Here is a 22,070-nt window from a genome sequence, read left to right as displayed (position 1 = left end):
TTCCCATACAGACTGAAGCAGTCTGGAGAAGATACAAACATGGTGACCATTCATAAGCTTGTTTGGAAAGTAGGATGAAAATGATACGTAAATTTTGTACTTTTCTGACCTCACATGTTAACAGAAGATTAATTCATTCATATGAGCCAGAGATGTTATCGTATCAGAGATGCGAGAGAGATGCTAAATGCAATGTTTTGACTTGCGATATTCTTTCACTACATTGTTCCCGATGGTTATGATGTTCCCACCTACCTAGAACAAACAGCTCAAATCTGGTATGTTTCTTATTCTACCTAGGTAGACACGACACCCGCCCAGTTTCTTGACTCTAATGTTTATGTGTGGGATGTTCACCAGACGAAAAAGCTTATTAAAGTGGATGGAGTTTTCACCTCGAAACGCAAGCGTCACTGTGTTGATTTTGCTGCTATCAGGCTCCAGATTTCTCTTCTGCAAGAAATGCATGTCACACACTTCCATTTTTCACTGAAATGGTCTTCAATCCTTCCTTTAGGTAACCTTTCTCTAATCAACCACACACTTGTACATTATTATCAGTGTTTTGCTAGTGAACTTCTCAGAGTTAACATAACTCCTGTTGTTGCTTTATGGCAACCTATGGCCGAGTATCAAGAGCTTCCAGTTTCCCTTGCCAAATACGGAGCTTGGGAAAACCCAGAAACTGTTCAGGCTTTTGTTCAGTATGCCAAATTCTGCTTTACAAATCTTGGGGACCGTGTCAAATTTTGGATCACAATGAATGAACCGCCTGTGAAAAACTTGACATACACTGCAGGGCACAACCTGTTGAAAGCCCATGCAAAAGCATGGCATCTTTATGACAAAGAATTCAGGAGATCTCAGAAGGGTAAAATATCTATAGCGCTGCAAGCTGACTGGGTAGAACCAGCTTGTCCCTTTTCCAGGAATGACCAAGAAGTTGCTGACAGAATTTTAGAGTTCGACATTGGCTGGCTTGCAGAGCCCATCTTTGGAAATGGTGATTACCCACAGGTGATGAGAGCATGGCTTCACCGAAGAAACAGTGTTGACCTATATAATTTCCACTTGCCTTATTTCTCAGAAGATGAAAAGAACTTAGTCCAGGGCTCATTTGATTTTTTTGCCTTGAGTCACTACACTACTACCCTTGTGGGCTGGGAGAAAGAAGATGCACTAAAATATGACCACTATCTTGAAGTTCAAATGATCAATGACATCACATGGCTGCATTCCCCCAGCAGAGCTGCAGTAGTGCCCTGGGGACTGCGTAAATTGCTCAAGTGGGTTAAATCAAAGTATGGCGATGTCCCAATTTTTGTTATGGCTAATGGAATTGATGATGACCAGAATATGGTGCATGATAAGCTCAGAGTGTATTACATACAGAATTACATCAATGAAGCTTTAAAAGGTAAGGAACCGTAGATGGCTTATATGTCACAAATCCCAGTATTAGTATACACTGTGTGATAGAGTATGTTTAAGAAAAGAAACCCTATCTAGAATACTCCATAAATGAGATGTTATTACAGCGTAACAGATAGTTTTTCCTTTGATTTATGATTAATTGGTGTTACTAAACATCAGGAATACTGACCTTTTACATATTCTGCGTAAGACAGCAGAAGAAACTTTTTATGGATTCAAGAAATTTAAGTAGGTGTTATGTGAATAGCTCCACATGTATTTAGTTAGATTTTCTTCCTAGTGCATGCCTACTGTTCTTTTGCTTTGTTGCCTCTCTCTGCTGATGTGCCTCAGGGCTGGGTATGAGTTCTGTTCCTCAGCTGTCTCTGTATCTTATCCAACAGTGATCTTGGCTCTTCATAATAATTCAGCTATCTACCTCATGATACCATTTCTTGGACTCTTTCCTGCTATTCAGAACCCAAACCAGTCTTTTTCTCTGACTCAGTGATTCATAAATTATAAGGCAAAAACGAGGCATTTTGAGTCATCCTGTCATACAACACCCACTATTTTTTTTTAAAAGCACAGGACTTGAATGAGATAATTTTTACTGATAAAGAAATTTCTACATCTCACTGTAAGCTGTTGCAGTGGCTAATTATTTACTGGTTTTAGATATAAGTGTATGTATAGATATATAGAAATCTTACTTCTAATATTAATTTTTTTGGCTTCAGCTTTAAACTATTTTGTTGGTCATTTGCATCTATTTTACCTGTGCAGGTATTTACAGACAGAAAACAAGCTCGCTCTCATTTATCTCTCTGATAAATAGCATAGACGAAGCTCTTTGTGTCCCTTACTATAAAACATTATTTAGAACCTTTCAATTATTAAACTTTTACCCGTTTGCCAGCATTCTTCTTGAGAGGGATAAACCCAGACTTGGACACACTGTTCCTGTCACAGGCACACCTATATCTCAGACAGGTATAATGTAACCTCTTACCCTTTTACTCCTCTTTCGCACATCTAAGCAGCCCATTAGCCCTTTTGGCCATGGCAGCAGGTTGGTTACACACACTTTGTGGTTATCTGCTGAGATGTCAAACTCAGTTACAGATTCCTGTGCCCGAGGCAGAACTTCCTCTTCTAAAGTGTGGTCTGCTTGTTCTTTGACATCCTCACATTTGGTCATGTTCAAATGCCAGTTGCTTGCTTGTGCAAAGCTTGCTACACTAGCTAAATTATTTCCGTAATCTTTGTATTATTTGCAAACGTTGTGAGGAATAGTTTTACTTTTCTTTCAGGTAGCCAATATACTTAAGATCATTAAATATCTTAGTGCTAAAAGGTAATCTTCATGACCACGGTAGAAATACACCTATGACACTTACTTACCTGCAATTACGTTTCTAGACTTACTAGTTCTATTTGAAATCAGATGAAATCTGTTTATTATGGGCTCCCCTTGAACTCGTAAGATTCTATTTTCTTGATCCAAATGCCTTATAATACCAAGTCAGTTGCCTTGTGAAGTTCTAAGTATATTACAACAAACATCATTACTTTTATTGATCTGCTAATCTCATAAAAAAGATGTTGTTAATTTGACAAGATCTATTTTTCATAAAGCTAAGATGATTGGCATTAATCATACATATCTCAAGCCTTATATAATCGATTCCACTCTTTTGCTAGGTGGTGAAGGATGGCTGGCAGTTCCATAATTTGCTACATCATCCTGTCCACTCTGTTAAGTATTGGCTTTAATTTCCTCTGTAATTTCCACCTCTTTCATGAATTACTGAACACAAATATTAAGTGACCAAGAGTTCCTTCTCCAGCTTTTTGAAGCACTGGATACATGTTTTCTACATCTGTAGTTAAAATCATATCTTGGCTATACTTGGGCTTATGGTTTCAATCTGTTTTTTCTGTATTACTTCTCTCCTTCCTACCACTTTAGACCATACCCGTTCTTGGCACTTCTGTTTTCAAAGTATGTATGGATATGGGCTTTTCTCCCAGCCAGAACACGTGCACATCCCCCCATTTTTTACAGAACTTCGTCATTCGTACTGATCTGGTATCAGTATCCCCCAATCATTTCCTTCTCCCCTCTTCTATCCAGCCTGGAAATAGCTTCTATGTTTTTCAATTTAACCATTGCATGTAAGCCATATTTTCCTATCTTTCCACCTTCTTTGTCATAGATGAATATGTTGGGTTAACTAGCCATAGTACTTGCCCTAAAGCTCATTATCCCACTTTTGACATCATACACTCCTCCATTGTGTTTGGTCTGTCAGTAATACCAGCGTTTTAATTTTCTTTTCTTCTCTCGCTCTGGTGTTGTGCTTTTGTCCATCTTGTCCTTACACAGGGAGCAAGATCTTAACCTTGGCATCATGACTGATCAAGGTTTCTCCAAAACTTGCATTTTTTCTGCAAGACCCTGTGCAGTAACTGAGATGAATTAGAGATCTTGTGTCCTTGCCTTAGTGTCATGCTGGGGAGGAATGAGAGGAGATTTGGTACATGTGCTCTCGCCTTAAAGTTCCTGTTTTGTCTTCTTCCTCTAACTGGTCTCAGGGACTGCACGTGGCAGCATTTGTGCATGTAATGTTGCTTACATGCATTGTTCCAGGGGAGCCAAGAGGTTTGTGCTGATAAATGATTCCAGAATACAGTACGGGACCCTTTGGACAGAGGCTATATTTTTAAGTGCTTTTTACACTGTTTAAGTACATCTTTGCCAATTGAAAACAAAGAACAGCAGTAACCATTTATGTAACACCATTAAATCCACATGCGGTTTTACAAACACAAACTAATTATCCTGGGTAGCAGCTCTGTAAAAGGGCAGGCAAATATTATTTCTTTTTACACATGAAAAAGTATGTTAGAGGTGCTAAATGTCTTGCATGTGGCTGCAGAAAGAATTATGTTCAGAGGCACATGAAAATTCAGCAATTGTTAACTTTCAGTCCTGTGTTCATCTGATAGATGTTGCTTTCATTTATTAAAAATAGTGATTTTGAGAGATAAAATATTACAGTTTGCATTTACTACTATGCATTGATGGGTTTTGTTAAGCAGGACTAATGGCTCAAGATTAATGCTCCAACTGCTGGACCTCTTCCAGTAGCCAGGTTAGCACTGTGGACATGTTCTCAACAAAGACTAATACAGGTCATCTTGGATCAGAAACTTGGGTCAATAACGAGAGGACTATGATCTGCATAACCTTTCCACTTGCACTGGTGATATTCTAGTACATGACCTTAGCATGGACACGTCTTTTTCTGGTGTCACTGTGCCTTTGTTAGTGAGAAGTGCAGCCTGGTGTCCTCTGTTCCTCGACCATCCCCATCAGGAGGTGCTCTGCAAGAGAGAAGGAGGAATCAGAGAAGCAGGTTGCAGAAATCCAGGTGCAGGAAAACCAAAACCTGTATTCTATCATACATAAAGAGCCTTCTTTTCATGATAAGCTCCACACTGATCATTAAACACAATCATGCACTCACAGCTGTGCTTACCAAGCACAAGGAAATAAATTGCAGGGTACTCACAGATCACACTGGCAATGGCTGACAAATTTTTACTTTTTATGACAAACACTTCATAGATGTACATGTACTTTACCTTCTTTTTGAGAAGAGAAGTGCAGATGTGGGTTTAACATGCCCTTGCCCCTGCTTTATGTACTGGCATTTATGTAGCAAGCTTTGCACAAAAGTCCAAAATGACATTTATTAATTTTTTCAACCCATTGTTTTCTTTCGCAGCTTACACCTTGGATAACGTTAACCTGCAAGGATATTTTGTCTATTCTTTTAATGACAAGACTGCTCCTAAATATGGTCTCTACAGTTATGTTGCAAATCAATACGAACCAAAGCCTTCTATGAAACATTACAGAGAAATAATTGACAATAACGGTTTTCCTGGTCCTGAAACTCCTGAGTTGCTGTGCCCAGAAGAGATTGCCTCATGTTCTGAATGCCACTTCTTCCGAACCAGAAAATCATTATTAGCCTTTCTCTCTTTCACATTTGTTGCTTTTATTGTTACTATATTCTTCATTACTTACTACTCCAGGAGGGTAGAAAGAAGGTATAAATAGAGCTGCCCCTTCGAATACATCACTCGCTGCCCTTTCCCTTCCATCCCCTTGGGAAATCTGAAATAAGAGCACACAATGTCATGACTGCTTCAGCACCAGGAAGGCATTTACATTGCCTGATACTGCAGTATATTGACACAGGGAAGAGATTGCTAGCATATGGCTTCCAGAAATCGTTTTCTCTGGTTTAGTACATTTGGTTTATGACCAGTCCTTAATTCCTGTGGTTGGAATTATCTCATAACTTTCCCTGGGACCTTTTGTTGAGCAGATGCTTTCCCCTTCTTGTTTTTCCTTCACTGAGTTGGACAGGTAAAAGGTATGTTTTGAAGACATGGAGTGATGGAAGAGCCTGAATGTCAAATTCTCCAAGAGAAGATGGGGGAGAAACAAAATAGATTACTTTTGCAAATTAGGATTCAATGCTGATGTTGTGTGATCAGAGCCAACACCTGACTGGAGCAGGGAATGTGACTGAGCAGAGACGGAGAAGAATTGCACAAAGCAGCAGCAGGGGAAAGGACACCCCCTTTCCTAAAGCAGGTGCAGAGGGAAGAACAGGGGGACACAAGTCTCTGCTGCTGAGAGCTCTCGGTAAATTAGTTAACTGCTACTCAGGTTGCTGACGGCTGCATCTGACTTCAGGATGTCATTGGGGGACTTCAGCTCAAGGAACTGTGTCTTTTTCAGTGGGGAAAGCACGAGGGGTATGTCCAGGGGTTGCAGGGGTCATGCCATTTGATAGGAAGAGATGGGAAGGGTGAAAAGGCTTCTCTTTGGTTTGCTCAGTGAAAAAGCAGAGAGCAGGAACTGGGATGTCCTTGCTGTCTCAGTTGTCAGAAAACTGTGTGCCTGACCCTGTGCCTTGTTGCCCTGTACCCATGGACACAGCAGGGCTGGGGCACCCCAATTCTGCACTCCTTGCAGCAAGTTCCACACAGCTGGCACTCCGCTGCTGCCCGGCTACTTACCTGCTGGGTAATTTACTTAACTTGTGGGTAATTTAGTAAGATGGTCTCCGCATGCCATTTGTGTTGAGCATGGAGACTTTAAATCCCAGCATCTTGGCGTGATAATCCAGCCCTTTGTTGCTGCTTTTGCCAGGGTCTGAGATCTTGGAGCTGTTGCTCCAAGCCTCTTCCAGCTTGGCTGGAGGGTCTCCTTTGAGCAACTGAATCTGTCCCTGGCAGCATTTCATCCCGAAGTATTGCTGAACGTCTGTGGGCCTCTCATTTTTCTCTCAGCAAGATAAATTAGCAAAATACTAGCAACACTGTTTATTAGTAGGAACAGAGAGAGAATGGAAAAAATCCTACGTTATTTTGCCTGCCTTGTGAATCGCTACATTAGGAGTGTCCTCGGTATAAAGCAGTGAGGTCATTTTTCTCCACTCTCTAACTCTAGGCCTGCATCGCCTTCAGCGGTAATTGTATTTTTATTGCTATGTGAATAATGTCAGTCACTGGAAATAATATTTTAAAGGAAACGTGCTCTGTGTTAATTAAGAATTATTTATCTACTAAAGCTGATTATGCTGTATTAAATGTGATGTTTATCTACTAGATGACTAGCAGATGACTAAATGACCTGCCAGGGTTCCTTTCAACATGAATACTCTATGATTCTGTGATTCTATACTGTAAATTAAAATTTACCTATGAAATATGATTTTCATTTGCAATTTAAGATTATATTTTTTCTTAAATAATCTATAGAAATAGAAAAGAATTAGTATCTTATAATAATGATTAATATATTTGTCTTCTAGTTCCAATCTTAAAGCAGTCTCTCTTTGCACTAATGTATATTTTGGTATTGAGATTAAGATCAAAAGTTCAGGGTAAGTGATGAAGTATTAAAAATATATATAAAAATTATTTATAGCCTGATAGGACTGCTGAAGAAGACCAAATTTTAAACTGCTGTATATTTATGCATTGGTGCCTGCGTGGATTACAAAGAAATAGCTCTCCCTAAATGTATGAAATGCCAAATGGCTTTCTCCATGGCATGGCAATGAATCACCTTGCAATACATTACTCCGGTAGTCAGATGCCTTCACAGTATATAACAGAAAGTGACATCCATTTAATATAAACTGTAGCCAGGTCATGCCTAACTTGTATGTTATGTGTGTGCGTGTATGTATCTTATAATCATTTTTCTGTTGGTAAAACGAAAAGATTCTGGAGCTGATCTTTCTGAGAAGCTGAGCGTATGTGCCTCCCCTGGGTTTGAGGTGGTTCAGGGGGCCTGGGCAGGGCAAGTCCAGAAGAGCGCAGGTGCCGTGCCGGTGAGCACTGGCCCATCCTGGCATTTCACTAGCCATTAACCGCCGAGTGAGTTGCTGTCCTGTGCTATTTCATGGCCCAGCCACAGCGCAAAGTGTGAAACAGCAGTCCGAGCACGGAGGAGATGCTGTAGGCTCTTCGCGTAGAGGCTGGGTGATATGTAACCACCGACAGGCAGATGGCACCAGCTGGATATCTAATTTGTAGGTAAATTGGGTTTTGTTGCAATGAAACTGTCTGATCACACCCACTCATGGTGCTGTGGCCTGTAGAAATAACTCAGCCTTTGGTGCTCTTCCCTTCACAAGTTTTTAAATATCACTGCAGAGCAGCGACTGGCTCGAGCTGGGCACAGCAGTTGCCAAAGTCTTCTCCTAAGCTGTCTGCCTGTGGTGCTGCCTGTACGCAGCAGTGCAGAGCTCTCGGCGAATGAACTGCACAGTGATGGGCCAGCGAAAATACAGGCTGGTCTGATGGAGATAATGGTATGGTTTTGCCTCAGGAAACTGCTTCATTTTATGTAATGAGGGGCCAGCGTGAGTTTCTTGTCAATCTTCTTGGAAAAAATCAACCTTCACTAACAACACAAAAGCCCTTGAATAGGCAAAGGTTAGGTACCTGTCCAAGGAGAATTGCAGTGTGCTCATGCAAACTGATGGGGTAATCACCTCTGCGGTCAGGCTGTGGGCTGTGGGGCACTTCTTCCGTTCGATACCCACGTGTGAGCAATGATCTGGCACTTCCCCGTCACCATCTGTGCGCCGAGAGCAGAAGTGCCGACAGGAGCAAAGACTTTGAGCTGAGGGGACTCCAAACTCAGGCTACAAAGACAGCTCGGGGGAGAATGCTATTTTCTTTTCTGAAGAGCAGCTGGAGTCTGCATGTGATGGATGTTAACCTGCCGTATGATATGTAGACCAGTTTCTTGATTTTAACCATGCTTCTAGAATGAAATGTTGTTGCCAGTTTGCTCAATGCTCCAGGTTAAACATGTTGTAAAATACAAAATTATATTTTTATTAAAAATATTTTTGTGATGTTGAGTGCAAAGCTTCTGTTTCATTGCTTGAAAAGATTGTGCAGCCTGACTGTGGGAAGGATGCCTTTGTTAAATGAAAGAATGAATGTTACATTGTTTTTATAACAATCTCAGAAAAGAAATAAGGATATGGTCTGTAAGAAATTGTAACATCATCCTACTGTTTAATCTGTCCAATTTCTCTGTCTGCCACATGAAGTATAGAGTACCTTAGGAGAGGCTGTTATGATAACTGCAAGTGGTTTCTGTTGCTATTTGTTTTTCCAATGACAAATAAATAACTGTAACTTCTGTTGGAGATTGCTGGGGCCAGTGCCTAAATAGAAGTTTTTAAATAGAATAATAGGGTAGTTCAGGTTGGAAGGGACCTTTTAAAGGTCATCTACTCCAACCCCCCTGCAATAAGCAGAGGGACATCTTCCACTACATCAGGTTGCTCAGAGCCCCATCCAACTTGACCTGGAATGTTGCCAGGGATGGGGCATCTACCACCTCTCTGGGCAACCTGTGCCAGTGGTTCATCAACCTCATTGGGAAAAATTTCTTCCTTGTGTCTAGTCTAAACCTGCCCTCTTTTAGTTCAAAACCATTGCCCCTTGTCCTATTGCAACAGGCCCTGCTAAAATGTCTGTCCCCATCTTTCTTATAAGCCCCCTTTAAGTACTGGAAGGCTGTAGTAGGGTCTCCCCAGAGCCTTCTCTTCTCCAGGCTGAACAACCTCAACTCTCTCAGCCTGTCCTCACAGGAGAAGTGTTCCATCTCTCTGATCATTCTGGTGGCTCTCCTCTGGACCCGCTCCAACAGGTCCATGTCTTTCCTGTGCTGAGGGCTCCAGCGCTGGATGCAGGACGCCAGGTGGGGTCCCACCAGAGCAGAGTAGAGGGGCAGAGTCCCCTCCCTCGACCTGCTGGCCACGCTTTTGTAGATGCAGCCCAGGATACTGTTGGCCTTCTGGGCTGGAAGCGCACATTGACATCTCATGTCCAGCTTTTCGTCCACCAGTACCCCCAAGTCCTTCTCAGCAGGGCTGCTCTCAATCCCTTCATCCCCCAGCCTGTACTGATAACAGGGGTTGCCCCAACCCACGTGTAGGACCCTGCACTTGCCCTTGTTGAACCTCAGAAGGTTCACACGGGCCCATTGCTCAAGTTTGTCCAGGTCCCTCTGGATGGCATCCCGTCCCTCAGGTGTGTCAACCGCACCACTCACCTTGGCATCATCTGCAAACTTGCTGAGGGTGCACTCGATCCCACTGTCTGTGTCATTGATGAAGATTTTAAAGAGTACTGGTCCCAATACAGAGCCCTGAGGGACACCACTTGTCATCGATCTCCACCCGGACATTGAGCCATTGACCACCACCCTCTGGATGTGACCATCCAACCAATTCCTCATCTACCCAACAGTCCACCCACCAAATCCATCTCTCTCCAATTTAGAGAGAAGGATGTTGTGGGGGAACGTGTCAGAGGCCTTACAGAAGTCCAGGAAGATGACATCGGTATCTCTTCTCTTGTCCACTGATGTCGTCATTCTATCCCAGCAAGTGACTAAGTTGGTCAGGCAGAACATGCCCTTGGTGAAGCCATTCTGGCTCTCTTGAATCACACCTCTGTCCTCCATGTGCGTTAGCATAGCTTCTAGGAGGATCTGCTCCATGATCTTCCCAGGCACAGAGGTGAGGCTGACAGGTCTGTAGTTCCCAGAGTCCTCCTTGCTACCTTTCTTAAAAATGGGTGCAATGTTTCCCTTTTTCCAGTCATGGGGGACTTCACCTGACTGCCAGGTCTTTCCAAATATCATGGAGAGTGGCTTGGCAGCTACATCAGCCAATTCCCTCAGAACTCTGGGATGCGTCTCGTCAGGTCCCATAGACTTGTGTATGTTCAGGTTCCTCAGGTGGTCTTGAAGCTGATCTTCTCGTACACTGGGAGGGACTTTGCTCCTCCAGTCTCCATCTTGTGGTCCATCCACTTGAGAGGTGTGGGGAGAGAGACTGACAGTGAAAGCTGAGGCAAATAAGTCATTGAGTACTTTTGCTTTCTCCTTGTCCATTCTTACCAGTCTGCCAGTCTTGCTCATCAAGGTGGGTACAGTTTCTTTGACCTTCCTTTTCTGGCTGATGTACCTGTAGAAGCGCTTCTTACTATTCTTTGCATCCCTTGCCAAGTTCAGCTCCAGCTGCACCTTGGCCTTCCTGACCCCATCCCTACACAACTGGGCAGTGTCCTTGTACTCTTTCCAGGATACTGTCCCTGCTTCCACTGACTGTGCATTTCCTTCCCAGTTTTCCCAGCAGGTCTCGACTCAGCCATGCTGGCCTCTTGCCTTCCTTTCCTGATTTCTTTCACCTGGCGTCTTACATCTGATTTTTCCAATAGACCTAGGGCTTTGGAGGGGTTTTGGTTCTTTGATTTATTGTTGGTTGTTTTTTAGAGTGACTGTTGCTGTTTAAAAAGTCTATGGAAGTAACCATGCCAATATAAGAGTGTTTTGTTGCAATAGCTTATTCCATAGTAACACTGCAGTAAATATGACAGCTCTTCTCTTCCAGTTGAGTTGCTCACGGGCTTGAAGGATTTTGTCAGCATAGTTGTGGCACTAAGCAGTCAGTTTGTGGCATCCTTGTTAAACATCCAAAGGAAAGTAAATGTCAAGGTTAAAGGAAGTGGAGCAGAAAGGGACAAAACTAATGAATGGGACAGTGACCGAACAAGTGTCAGCATGTTTAAACACATAACTTGCTCTTCACTTCTCTCCTTGCGTTTTATTTGTTTGCTTTTGAGTCACTTACTTAGAAAACTTGATCTGTTCACTCTGCTTGCAAAAACGCCTTAGGTGAAAATGCCCTTATTCAGGGCAAAGAAGTCAGTTCTAGGTGCTAGATTTCACCTTCAGCTGAGAAAGTTCAGTCTTGTTCCTTCTTCACTCATGCAAAGCCGAGAAGAGGAGGCAAGGAAAAGAAAGGGGAAAGAAAGCTCTTCCCATCTTTGATGTGCCATTCGTGGATTGTCAAATCACTCTTCGCCAGCTGTCGCAAGGCTATGGCTGGTGCTGCCCTGTTAAGCCCACGCTTTTTAAGAGATTGGAAAAAGAAGGAATAACGAGGTGAGATGAAAGTGGCAGGGTCCAACATGTCAGAGGGTTTTATTTTGTTTAGTGAGTTGAACAGAAACACTACTGTCTGTCAAACTGTTCTGAGAAAATTAAGATTGTTAAGAAACCAGAAAGTTGAAATAACAGCAGTTTACAGCCATAACACTTGTGGGTGCTGACATTTTGCTGGCTATTTTGTGATGCTTTGTGTGTTTGTGAAGGAGTGGCAAAAGGGCCAACGAGGCAGAGAGAAGCCAGGGAAAATACTAACAAAACAGGGCAGAAAAGCCACAGGCATAAGCGGATGCGCAAGTTCCTCACCCTGGGAGTTGAGGGAGCAGTCCCTTGGCGTGGGAATGGGCCATGAGACCTTGAATATTCTCTGTTAAAAAAATAAAAAAACCTCTGAAAACTCCCAACCTCCCATATTTGTCCCTTAATGATACACATCCTACATGATGAATTTTACTGTAAAAGGACTTTTCTTCATCGCAAGAGTTACTCATAACACAACACGGCGAAGCTTCATTATCTGGTCCCAGCTCCCCTGAGCTCATCCAAACGTGTTTCTGGCCCAAGTCCCAGGAGGCCCACGGGTGTCTGAGATGCAGGAGGAGTAGTCACTGTCACTGTCACACTGATCAAAGCAGTGGGAATGTCAGTGGTGATGCTTTCTAAATATTGCATATTCACATCAAGTTGGGTTAGGTTCTACTTTAGTTCTTTTTTATTAGTGGAAAGAGTTCCTTCCTTACTAAGAGAGTAACACAAGGGTTTTTCTGGCAGGGAGGGATGAGTTTTCACTCTTTCCCCCCTAACGTGGGATATATAATGTACTTCTCACTGATTCTTTTCTGGCATTGGTCCTTCCAGGGAAGGAGAGGACCTCGGCAGCACCTTCTCAGTCCCACCTGCTTGGCTCTCAGGAGCCAGAGAAACCTCCAAGCCAGAGTTTCCCGCCGGGGCAGTGCCTTGCTGGGGCACGCATCCCACCCGGAGTGGTGCCGAGCCCCAGGCACCTCCCAGGCGGGACGTGCGGCGGGGCCCGGAGGAAGAGCAGCGCTGATGGCATGTCCCGGCGGGATGCTGGCTGAAATGGTGGCTTGGCTCTCACCAGCGAGCTGGCTGTTGCATTGCCACCTTCTGTGCTCAGGGCTCTGTAACAGGCTTTCGGCAGCACCGTAAACCAGCAGGGCTGCACAAACACAACACCTGACCGAAGAAATCTGTTTTTCCTCCCACCGGAGGGAACCACGAATTGGCCGAGTGTTTAGTTCAAGAGTTGTAACCGTATAAACTACCTGTGCTGTAAAGTTTTACGAGGTGACAAACTTTTGCTGTCTGGCAATAGCACAATCAAGCTGGAGACCATCCAGGAAAGGGATGGGAGCAAGCTGGCAAGGAGGACTTCCCAGCAGACTGCAGCCTCTCCGGTCAGGCTGGAGGGTGCCCCGAGGGGTGCAAGGCTGCCGCTCCTCCACCCTGGGACAGGCGTGATCCAGGGGCTCAAGGCTGCATGAAAAACCAGCTCCAGTTCTCTCACCACCTCTTCTTCCCTCTTCGGGCACGAATCTATTTACAGTTGGGCTATGAAATGGGGAGCTAAACACCAAGGTATGACATAGGTATGCCAGGGCATATAGTTTATTTAGAAGACAAAACACTGTTTACAGGCCTTACAAATTTTTTTGTTGATGGTTATTACTTTGCAGCAACCCTTCTGCCTTCTTCTCTCCACCAGGATCAAATGGGTCTTATTTCCAAAAGCTGAGAAAATAAATGCTCATGAAGTAAGCTGCCAGTGTTGCAGTCATCTCTTCCAGCACTAGCTGAGCCTTTAAGTACACTTCAGATGGAAGTTTGTGAATTTTATACACATTTGTAACTCATTTATCTGCCACTTTTCTGCAGGATCTGTGAGCGGATATTGCCTTTCCTTGCACCTCGCAGCGGGAGGCAGTGGGGTCCTGCACTCGGCAGCATGTGGTTGCTCCTGCTTGGTATTCACAGGCACATTCCTCCAGCTGGTGATATATTATTATTGGGCTGGAAGAAAAATAATGCAACCAAGCGCTTATTATTTTCTCCTTTTATCTGTTTGGTCATATTAATGTGGGATAATCATTATATAAATGCACAGGAGACGCAGTCAAGGACACATTCATTTTTAAAGTCCTCCAATGCTCTTGTACTTCAGTCATACATCTTCTGTCTTTAATTACAGCAAGTGATCTCAGAGGCACTTAAAAGATTAAATTACTCAATTATTTGAAAAACCCAAATGCAATAACTGTATCTCTTTTCTGATAAATACAAGTGATTGCTGAAAAAGTTGCCCAAGGCAGGAAATACTGGGAGGCCAAGGAGGCCATATTGTAATAGTTTTGCTTAGAGCAGTGATACCCATTTAATTTTTCATTATTTGCAACCATTATTTTTATTTGCATTGATAATAACCACGAACTTTTCCGTCGCTGCCCTGGTGGTTTCAGCAGTGATATGAATGTCACTGCTCAACTATTTACAGGTGTCCCAGCACCTCTTTGAGAGAGGTGGAGAGAACCATACAAGACAACCAGAAGATAACCCCAGCTCAAAAACACACAAGATCATAGTTGGGCATCAGCATGGCCAGGCAGTAAACCCCATTCAAGGTGATGTTTGTGAATGGTGTTTGGTCTGGGTGTTTGAGAAGGGTATGTGAATAAAACATGACTGGTGGCTCACTCCATGTTGGGGTGGGTTCACCACTGGTGGGTCCAGTTGTGCAGCAGTTCTGTGCTGGTGGGCAGTCTGGCTCCACCTCTGCAGCCTTGTGGGAAGTGGAAAAATTGGACTGCTAAAAGTTGGCTCTGAAATGGTGCTCATGTTGTCCCATGGCCCCAGCAGGGAGCTGTTTGTGTGTGGACACGGCCACCAGTGCTGTGACAACGCAGCTGCAGCAGACCTCGTCTTTCTGCACCTGCAGCCCTATTGCTTATCAAAGATCCCCAAGTACAGCCACTGAAGAATGGGAGATTTTCCCTAAATCAGTTTTTTACATCTTTGATAAAGCAGCAGATGTGTGATGAGCCCAATGCTGCAAGCCTGGGGAAGGAGGTGGCATGACCCCTCCTCCCTGGGCCAGGAGGAAAGGGACATGACTCTTCAGGGAAAGAGAAATCCAGACTAAGTTTGCAGATGACACCAAGCCGAGTGGTGTGGTTGACACGCCTGAGGGACATTGAACCTCATGAGGTTCAACAAGGCCAAGTGCAGGGTCCTGCACCTGGATTGGGGCAACGCTGGATATCAATACAGGCTGGGGGATGAAGGTATCAGGAGCAGCCCTGCCAAGAAGGACTTGGGGGTACTGGTAGATGAAAAGCTGGACAGGAGCTGGCAAGGTGCACTCATAGCCCAGAAGGCCATCCGTATCCTGGGCTGTGTCAGAAGCGTGGCCAGGAGGTCGAGGGAGGTGATTCTGCCCCTCTCCTCCGCTCTGCTGAGATCCCACCTGGAGTCCTGCGTCCAACTCTGGAGCCCTCAGCACAGAAAAGACATGGACCTGTTGGAGCAGGTCCAGAGGAGGCCACAAAAATGATCCGAGGGATGGAACACTTCTCCTGTGAGGACAGGCTGAGAGAGTTGAGGTTGTTCAGCCTGGAGAAGAGAAGGCTCTGGGGAGACCCTACTACAGCCTTCCAGTACTCAAAGGGGGCTTATAAGAAAGATGGGGACAGACATTTTAGCAGGGCCTGTAACTATAGGTACATTGCTATGTACCAAACAAGGGTTAATGGTTTTAAACGAAAAGAAGGTAGATTTAGAATAGACATAAGGAAGAAATTTTTGAAAACGAGGGTGGTGAACCACTGGCACAGGTTGCCCAGAGAGGTGGTAGATGTCCTATCCTTGGCAATATTCAAGGTCAGGTTGGACAGGGCTCTGAGCAACCTGATGTAGCGGAAGATGTCCCTGCTCATTGCACGGGAGTTGGACTAGATTACTTGGGTCTTCAAACCCAAAGATTCTGTGATTCTATGATCCTATGATTCTGAGTTCTTGTCCCATTGGGAACTGGCTGACACTGGGCAAAACCCTGGAGCAACTGTGAACCCAGTGCAGTCTGCACTTACAGCCATGGTGGGCTCCTTGGTCGTGCTGGTTAGCCAGCAGTGTGGCCCATGAATGGGTGTTTGGTGTTGATAAACAAACTCCCTGCTTTCAGCTGCCACCATGGCAAGTCTCTAAACTGAAAGAATCTGGTGGGGAAGAAAACCTCACTGTTTGTGGTCAAGCCAGAGCAGGTGTGGTGCTTCTGGTCCTACTGCCATGAAGACCAAGCCATGGAGTCAAGCGAGGTGCAGCGGGGCGGCCGAGCGGGCTGTCTGGCCCTGGGCTGCTGCCCCTCTGGGGTCTGGGGTCAGGCTGCACGCAGGCACCCAGCCAGAATCTGTCCCGCACGCGTGGCGGGTCACTGCTGGCTAGCAGATGCTGCTGAGAGGGTTACTGTCGTCTGCTCTGCCACCTGCGGTTCCCACATTTCTTTAATTTTGGGAAAAAAAAAAAAAGAAATTTTATATGTATCCTCTCAAGCAAAAGGAGTAATTCCAGCAAGGAGCTGGCCAGGCGTGGTCTCGGAGGGGACAGATGGCCCTGCGGCCAATTTGCTCTCATAAATCACAAGCTGTTGCAAGTCCTCACTGTAGCAAGTGCTGTCTCTGTGTTTCAGCCATGGGTCTGTCTCAGAGCTGCTAGGAGCAGGTGAAAGGGAAAGAGCAATCTGCAGTTTTAGGCTCAGTTTCCCTAGTGCCTTTTGCAGAATCGAGTGTTTTGATTAAGAAATAAGCTGTGATCCTCTAGCTGGCTGCCAGCGGAGCTCCACGCAGCTGCTCTGGCCAAGCAGGGCAGTCTTCTGCTGGAGCAGAAGCTCTTGCCACAGAACAAGGTATTTTCTCGTTAAAGTGCAGTCACAGCCGGGACCCCATCCTGCCTCCCTGCAAACTGTTGCCAATGAACTGCACGCTGTGGTTCAAGTCTCTGCTCAAGGCAAAGAGCAGTTCACTGCATTCAGAGCGCGGCTGCCTTTAGCCTTCCCATCCTGCTGGACACACACCTCCTGAGAGAGGATCAAAAGCCCCAACTCGTCATTGTGGTGGGACTGAGGAGCACCTCTGTGGTGGTACAAGCTCTTGGTTATTTTCCTGTTCTTGCCTTTCTGCCTCCTTGGAGGGGAGAAGCTGAAACAATCTCTCCTCACCCCAGAGTATTGTCCCTAGTGTGGGACATGGGACTTTTGCAGAGTCGAGCCCTGGCAGGTTGGCAATGCCTGACTCCCCCCTGTTGCAGTTGCAGCTGGGACCACCGACCGCTTGGCCATGATCACCCTGCCCCGAAGGCTGAACCCTGTGGCCTCCTGTGAAGCCTGGGCTGGGTGAATGGGGCACAGGCTGGAGCCCAGCCTGCAGACAGGCATGTGGGGACTGAGGGGGGAAGAGGGCATGTTGGGCTCAAGGGCTGAGCTTAGGACAGCAGAAGAGAGCAGTGGAAAACAGCCACCTGTGGGAGGTCAGTAGTAAGGCAGCGGGATAGAGACCCTACTTTTGGAGTCAAAGGGGTGGAAGGAGGTAAGTTTTCTGCAAGAGATGCTAACCTTCACAAGAGGCGTAGAGGCGCTGGTGTCTGGGACCTGCTGTGGATTAGAGAGGGTATCTGGGAGTGCGTGACACCTCCCCAAAATTAGCCTATAAAAGACAGGCAAATAGATATCTACCTGCAGTGTTGTAATGTTTTCCCTGTCATTTACTCATTAACCCAGACCCACTGCTCTGCTCTGTGTTAGCCCCTGGGTTCCATGTACCTGTTGTGTTTGCTGAGCTGAGTTTCTTGCAGACTGAAGCAGGACAGTCTACAGTCAAACAGTGCAAGATGGGACCTGCTTTGCATCCCTTGCTGCTTTGGGGGAAAATGTTAGTTTTCTACATAGTACAGCTGAGTGACCCATGATATTGAGGGTCACAATTTAAATTGTACATTTTAGGAAAGTCCAAACACCCACCTTGTTATGGATCTGGGGTTTGGTTCCCCATATTCATAGTCCTGTCTCACCATGATGTGCAACTGCAGTTGTAACAAAATGGTCTGCCTGGCCTAGCACCCATCCAAACGAAGCCCTTGTGCAACTGTCCACACATCTGGCAAGAAGGGCATGACATGGCCATCCTAAATCCCCAAGGGACTGTGAGTGGGTCATGCCATTTAAGTGCTGCTTTCTGTCTGGCAAGGTCTGTGTTCACTCCCCAACTCTTCCATGTCATTATTGAGCTGGACCAGCAGTATCAGTTTTCATTCTCTCCTATTTCATTTGCAGGCTCCAGCAGTCTTCTGGATATTTCTTCCAATATTTTAATCTCATTAGTCATTTCAGTGTGTTCAGGAGCTGAAACATCAGTGCTGCTAGGGTTATGACAATCTGTTTGCCCTGACACTGGTGCAGGTGGGAGTGGGGGGTTGGGAATGAGAGTGCATCACATACTGTATTCTTTTGTGAGAAAGGATGGTCTTACACAGCTGACCATCTCTGCCACGGCAAAGTTGAGAAAATGCTTCCTTTCAGGCCAAAGTTTAATACTGAGCTTTCCCTGAGTGGTGGGACATAAGCCTTATGCCATCCACTCCTAGATGGTCTCTCATAGCTGACTGCCTGCTCAGCATCCTGTTTTCTGAGACTCTCCTTCTTTTGATAATTCAAGAGAGAGTTGGAGAGATGTAGGCCCATCCAAACGGACATTTATTCCACCTGTAGATCTGTGTAAGGCAAACCACAGGAATCACTATCCTGCTGTTGCAGCTTTTTCTCTTTTGCAGTGGCTTGATGGATTTGAGATTGCTGAAGTCTGATAATGGGAACCCAACATTCAGCATCCCAGCTCACCGTCACTCTGATGAACCTAGACTTAGATTATTGACAACAACATAGATGCAGAACCATGGTTGAATTCAGTGGGAGTCAGGGACCTAAACATCACTGAGGACCCGAGTTTACCTTTCTCAAGCCAGCCATCCTAGCTTAATGGCTTCTTTGGAAGACATAATCTTTGCCATGAAGCTCATGTATACTTAATGACACTATAGGATAAGTGTAATGGACAACAATATAATTTTGTACCTAAAATCATTGTTGAAGTCCCATATCAGAACAGTTTGGTGTACAGGTTGCAATAAAGAAAGGGCTTAAATGTACCATGTTTCTTGTGCCAATGGATTAAATGACTGCACAAAGGAAATGTGATTCTTTAGTGTATGCAAATTTATTCAACTCTGCAATTATTTATTTACAATTAATGACTGATACCAACAGATGAGGTAAAAATATGAGGTATTGATATGAGTATAACATTTAAAAATGCAATTATCATAATGTATTCTCAATGGCAATGTAACAATACAAAATACTGTGGTAGCTGAATGGTAGATGTGGCGTAATGTGCATTTTAAAGAAATCATATTTCATTGATACATGGCTTAGAGATGCCAGAAGCACATGACAGAGCTTCTGCAAGGGTAGGATGACAACCCTACCTTGCTAACAGCAGCCGGTGGCACAGGGCCCCTTCCAGCTGAGCAATGACTTGTCAGACAGGATAAAACCACTGTCCAGGTTTTCCCTTCATTTCCTTAAGAAATTATTTAGTCAGTTACCATTCCCAGGGCTAAAAGTTCTGCACCCATTAATACTGAGGCACTATTGTATTCATTTATGCAAACTAATGTAGCAGAAGTGCTCTAATTACTCGTGTTTTGGAAAACAGCCCCTATGAAACCTGCTGCCATGGCTACAGGCATTTGGGGAGGAGGTGCCGCTTTCTGGGACGGCAGTCCCGCTGGAACCGGGGGACTGGCCTCACCCCACCAGCTCTGCAGCCACCTCTTGCGCCTGGGAAGGCTGGACCTGGGCAGCGGTGGTGCCCTACAGCTGGCTGGTGAGTGCCAGACCTCAGCACGGCCGTGTAGGGCTGTGAGCACTCCCCTGTCTTTAAGACTTTTAAAAAATACAATAGTTGCATATTGCAACTATTGTTGGCCATAAGCTCAAGGCAGGAGCTCATGGGCAGCCAACCTCCCTGATCCTATGAGAAGCACAAAAAAACACATGGGTGAGAAAGCTCATGGGGGAAGACAATGGTGACTTTTTTGGGGTCCTGCTGCTCCACAGGGACACCGTGCTGGGTCACCCTGCCCCTGTCCACCCTGAGCTCCCACGGGCTTGCCTCCTCAGATTGCAGGGTTGTCCCTCACCAGCACAGCCCTTATGCCATGTGCACAATGGCATGTGGGACCATGCCTTAGCAGCAATCGAGGACTGCACATGGTCCACCCCACAGCCCCCATACCTGGGGCAGATTCAAAGCACTGGCTTTAAAGACACTGCCCTGTTTACTGAATCAGGGCACAAAACTCCGTAGCTTCATGTGGGAAATGTATCCCACTTAATTGACCTCGCACTAAATCTTGGTGCAGTTTGTTGGAAGGACTGAGCTGAAACACTGGCTATGAATGACTCAGCTGGTTTATGCAGCAATAAATAAAGTCAAAGTGAACAAACGTGATTAATGAAGAACAGTATTAACAGGTTTGTACATTCTTATTGAATCATAGATGTAATACAATTTTTGGTCTTAGGTTAGTTAAAAACAAAACAGAACCCTGCCTCAAAAGGTAATGTTGACAAATTATTATTATTACTTTTAAAGCATTCTTCCATTAGCAAAATCATAGCTCCCTGAAAATGAAATGACATAATAGGCTTAAATGGCTCCTACTCCTCATAGTCAGGGGCTAATCCTGCTCCTACCCATGCCTACAGAGGCAGGATGATGCAGATCAGTGCAATATAATATGAAAATGCTTGCTGTTTCTATAAAAGCAATCTTTCCAAGCATAGTCTGCATTTAGTCTTTTAAATCTCCAAGATGTGTTTAAAAGCTTAAAAAAAAAAAAGGTTTAGTTATCTGTAGAGTAAGAATATTAAAAGGCATGGTATTCATCTGCATGTCTTTGTGTCCACTGGATGTGGAAAATCTGCTCTGGAGTTTCTTAATGATTGGCTGTTTCTATGGGAGAAGGAAAGAACAACATAGAAACACTTAGTCAGAACCTTGACAAAATGCTAAAAAAAAAAAAAGATTTACAGCTTAATAACTGTATTAAGCTTAATAACTTACTGGTCTGATTTCAGACACCTCAGTACACACAGTGTTATCTTGTACTCTCCAAGAATGAGCAGTTAGTATGAATACTGCACATAGCGAGGTTCTTTAGTGGCAGATATACCATTAATTAAGGCAATAGGTAAGTTTTTAACACCTTGTGCACAAACTTTCTGCAGCTGAATATAAATGGCCTTCAAAATGTTTCTCTCGGTTACATTTCCATGTATTCGATTTGGTGAAACTGATCCACTCATTTTTAAACATACAGTAGCTTCCCTTCTCCTTAGTTCTTTTAATTCTTCCTACATCTATTTCTAGGTACCTTCTCACAGCATACACAAACATGAAACATATTTGAGAACAGGCGTTTCTGTTATCACACGGATTATGCCCGGTGGCCCTGTGATAATAGCAAACACAGCTTATGTAGCAGTAACACACTAAGCAACGAGTGACAGATTCACTTCAGGTCCAACTGATACAAGTGATTTGCACTGAGTTATATACAAAATAATTAATTTATACATATACATATATATAGATACAATATAGATATATACATACTGTACATAATTTATTTACAATTAAAATATGCTTCTTAGAAGCCTTTTAAATACCAGGTTATGTAACACACAAGTAATGGCAATAGTCTCATTTGAAAGTAATAATGATAAAAGCTCTCTGAAGAAATGTTTACTTCAATAATTGAAATTAATACAGAAGGAATGTGGTGGGGGGAGGCAAAGTCTCCAGAATAAAAGAACTTTCCTATAAAATTCCTGTTTCAGCTTTGTACAGACCTGGGTCTGGTCAGATTTATGCAGCTTAAATAAGATCTTTGCTTTCAGTATTCCTGTTCCCTGCCAGACCCTGATTTACGCTTACACGCTCCCAGGAACGCTTCC

General features: G+C 44.4%; 1 protein-coding gene across 1 annotated transcript in view; it reads left to right on the top strand.

The window, feature by feature from the left end:
* The window catches only part of KL (klotho), a gene marked incomplete at both ends in the record, with an annotated part of 55,651 nt that extends 50,106 nt beyond the window's left edge, over nucleotides 1-5,545 (top strand). The window contains 2 exon segments of the mRNA XM_082014723.1: nucleotides 301-1,417; nucleotides 5,208-5,545. Of these exon segments, the coding sequence (XP_081870849.1) occupies nucleotides 301-1,417; nucleotides 5,208-5,545 (1,455 nt within the window).
* Nucleotides 5,546-22,070: the final 16,525 nt, after the last annotated feature.

This window comes from Phaethon aethereus (assembly GCF_964289735.1).
Source record: "Phaethon aethereus genome assembly, chromosome: 1".
Lineage (NCBI taxonomy): Eukaryota > Metazoa > Chordata > Aves > Phaethontiformes > Phaethontidae > Phaethon > Phaethon aethereus.
Note: the sequence above shows the minus strand (reverse complement) of the source record. Positions and strands in the feature narration are given on the sequence as shown.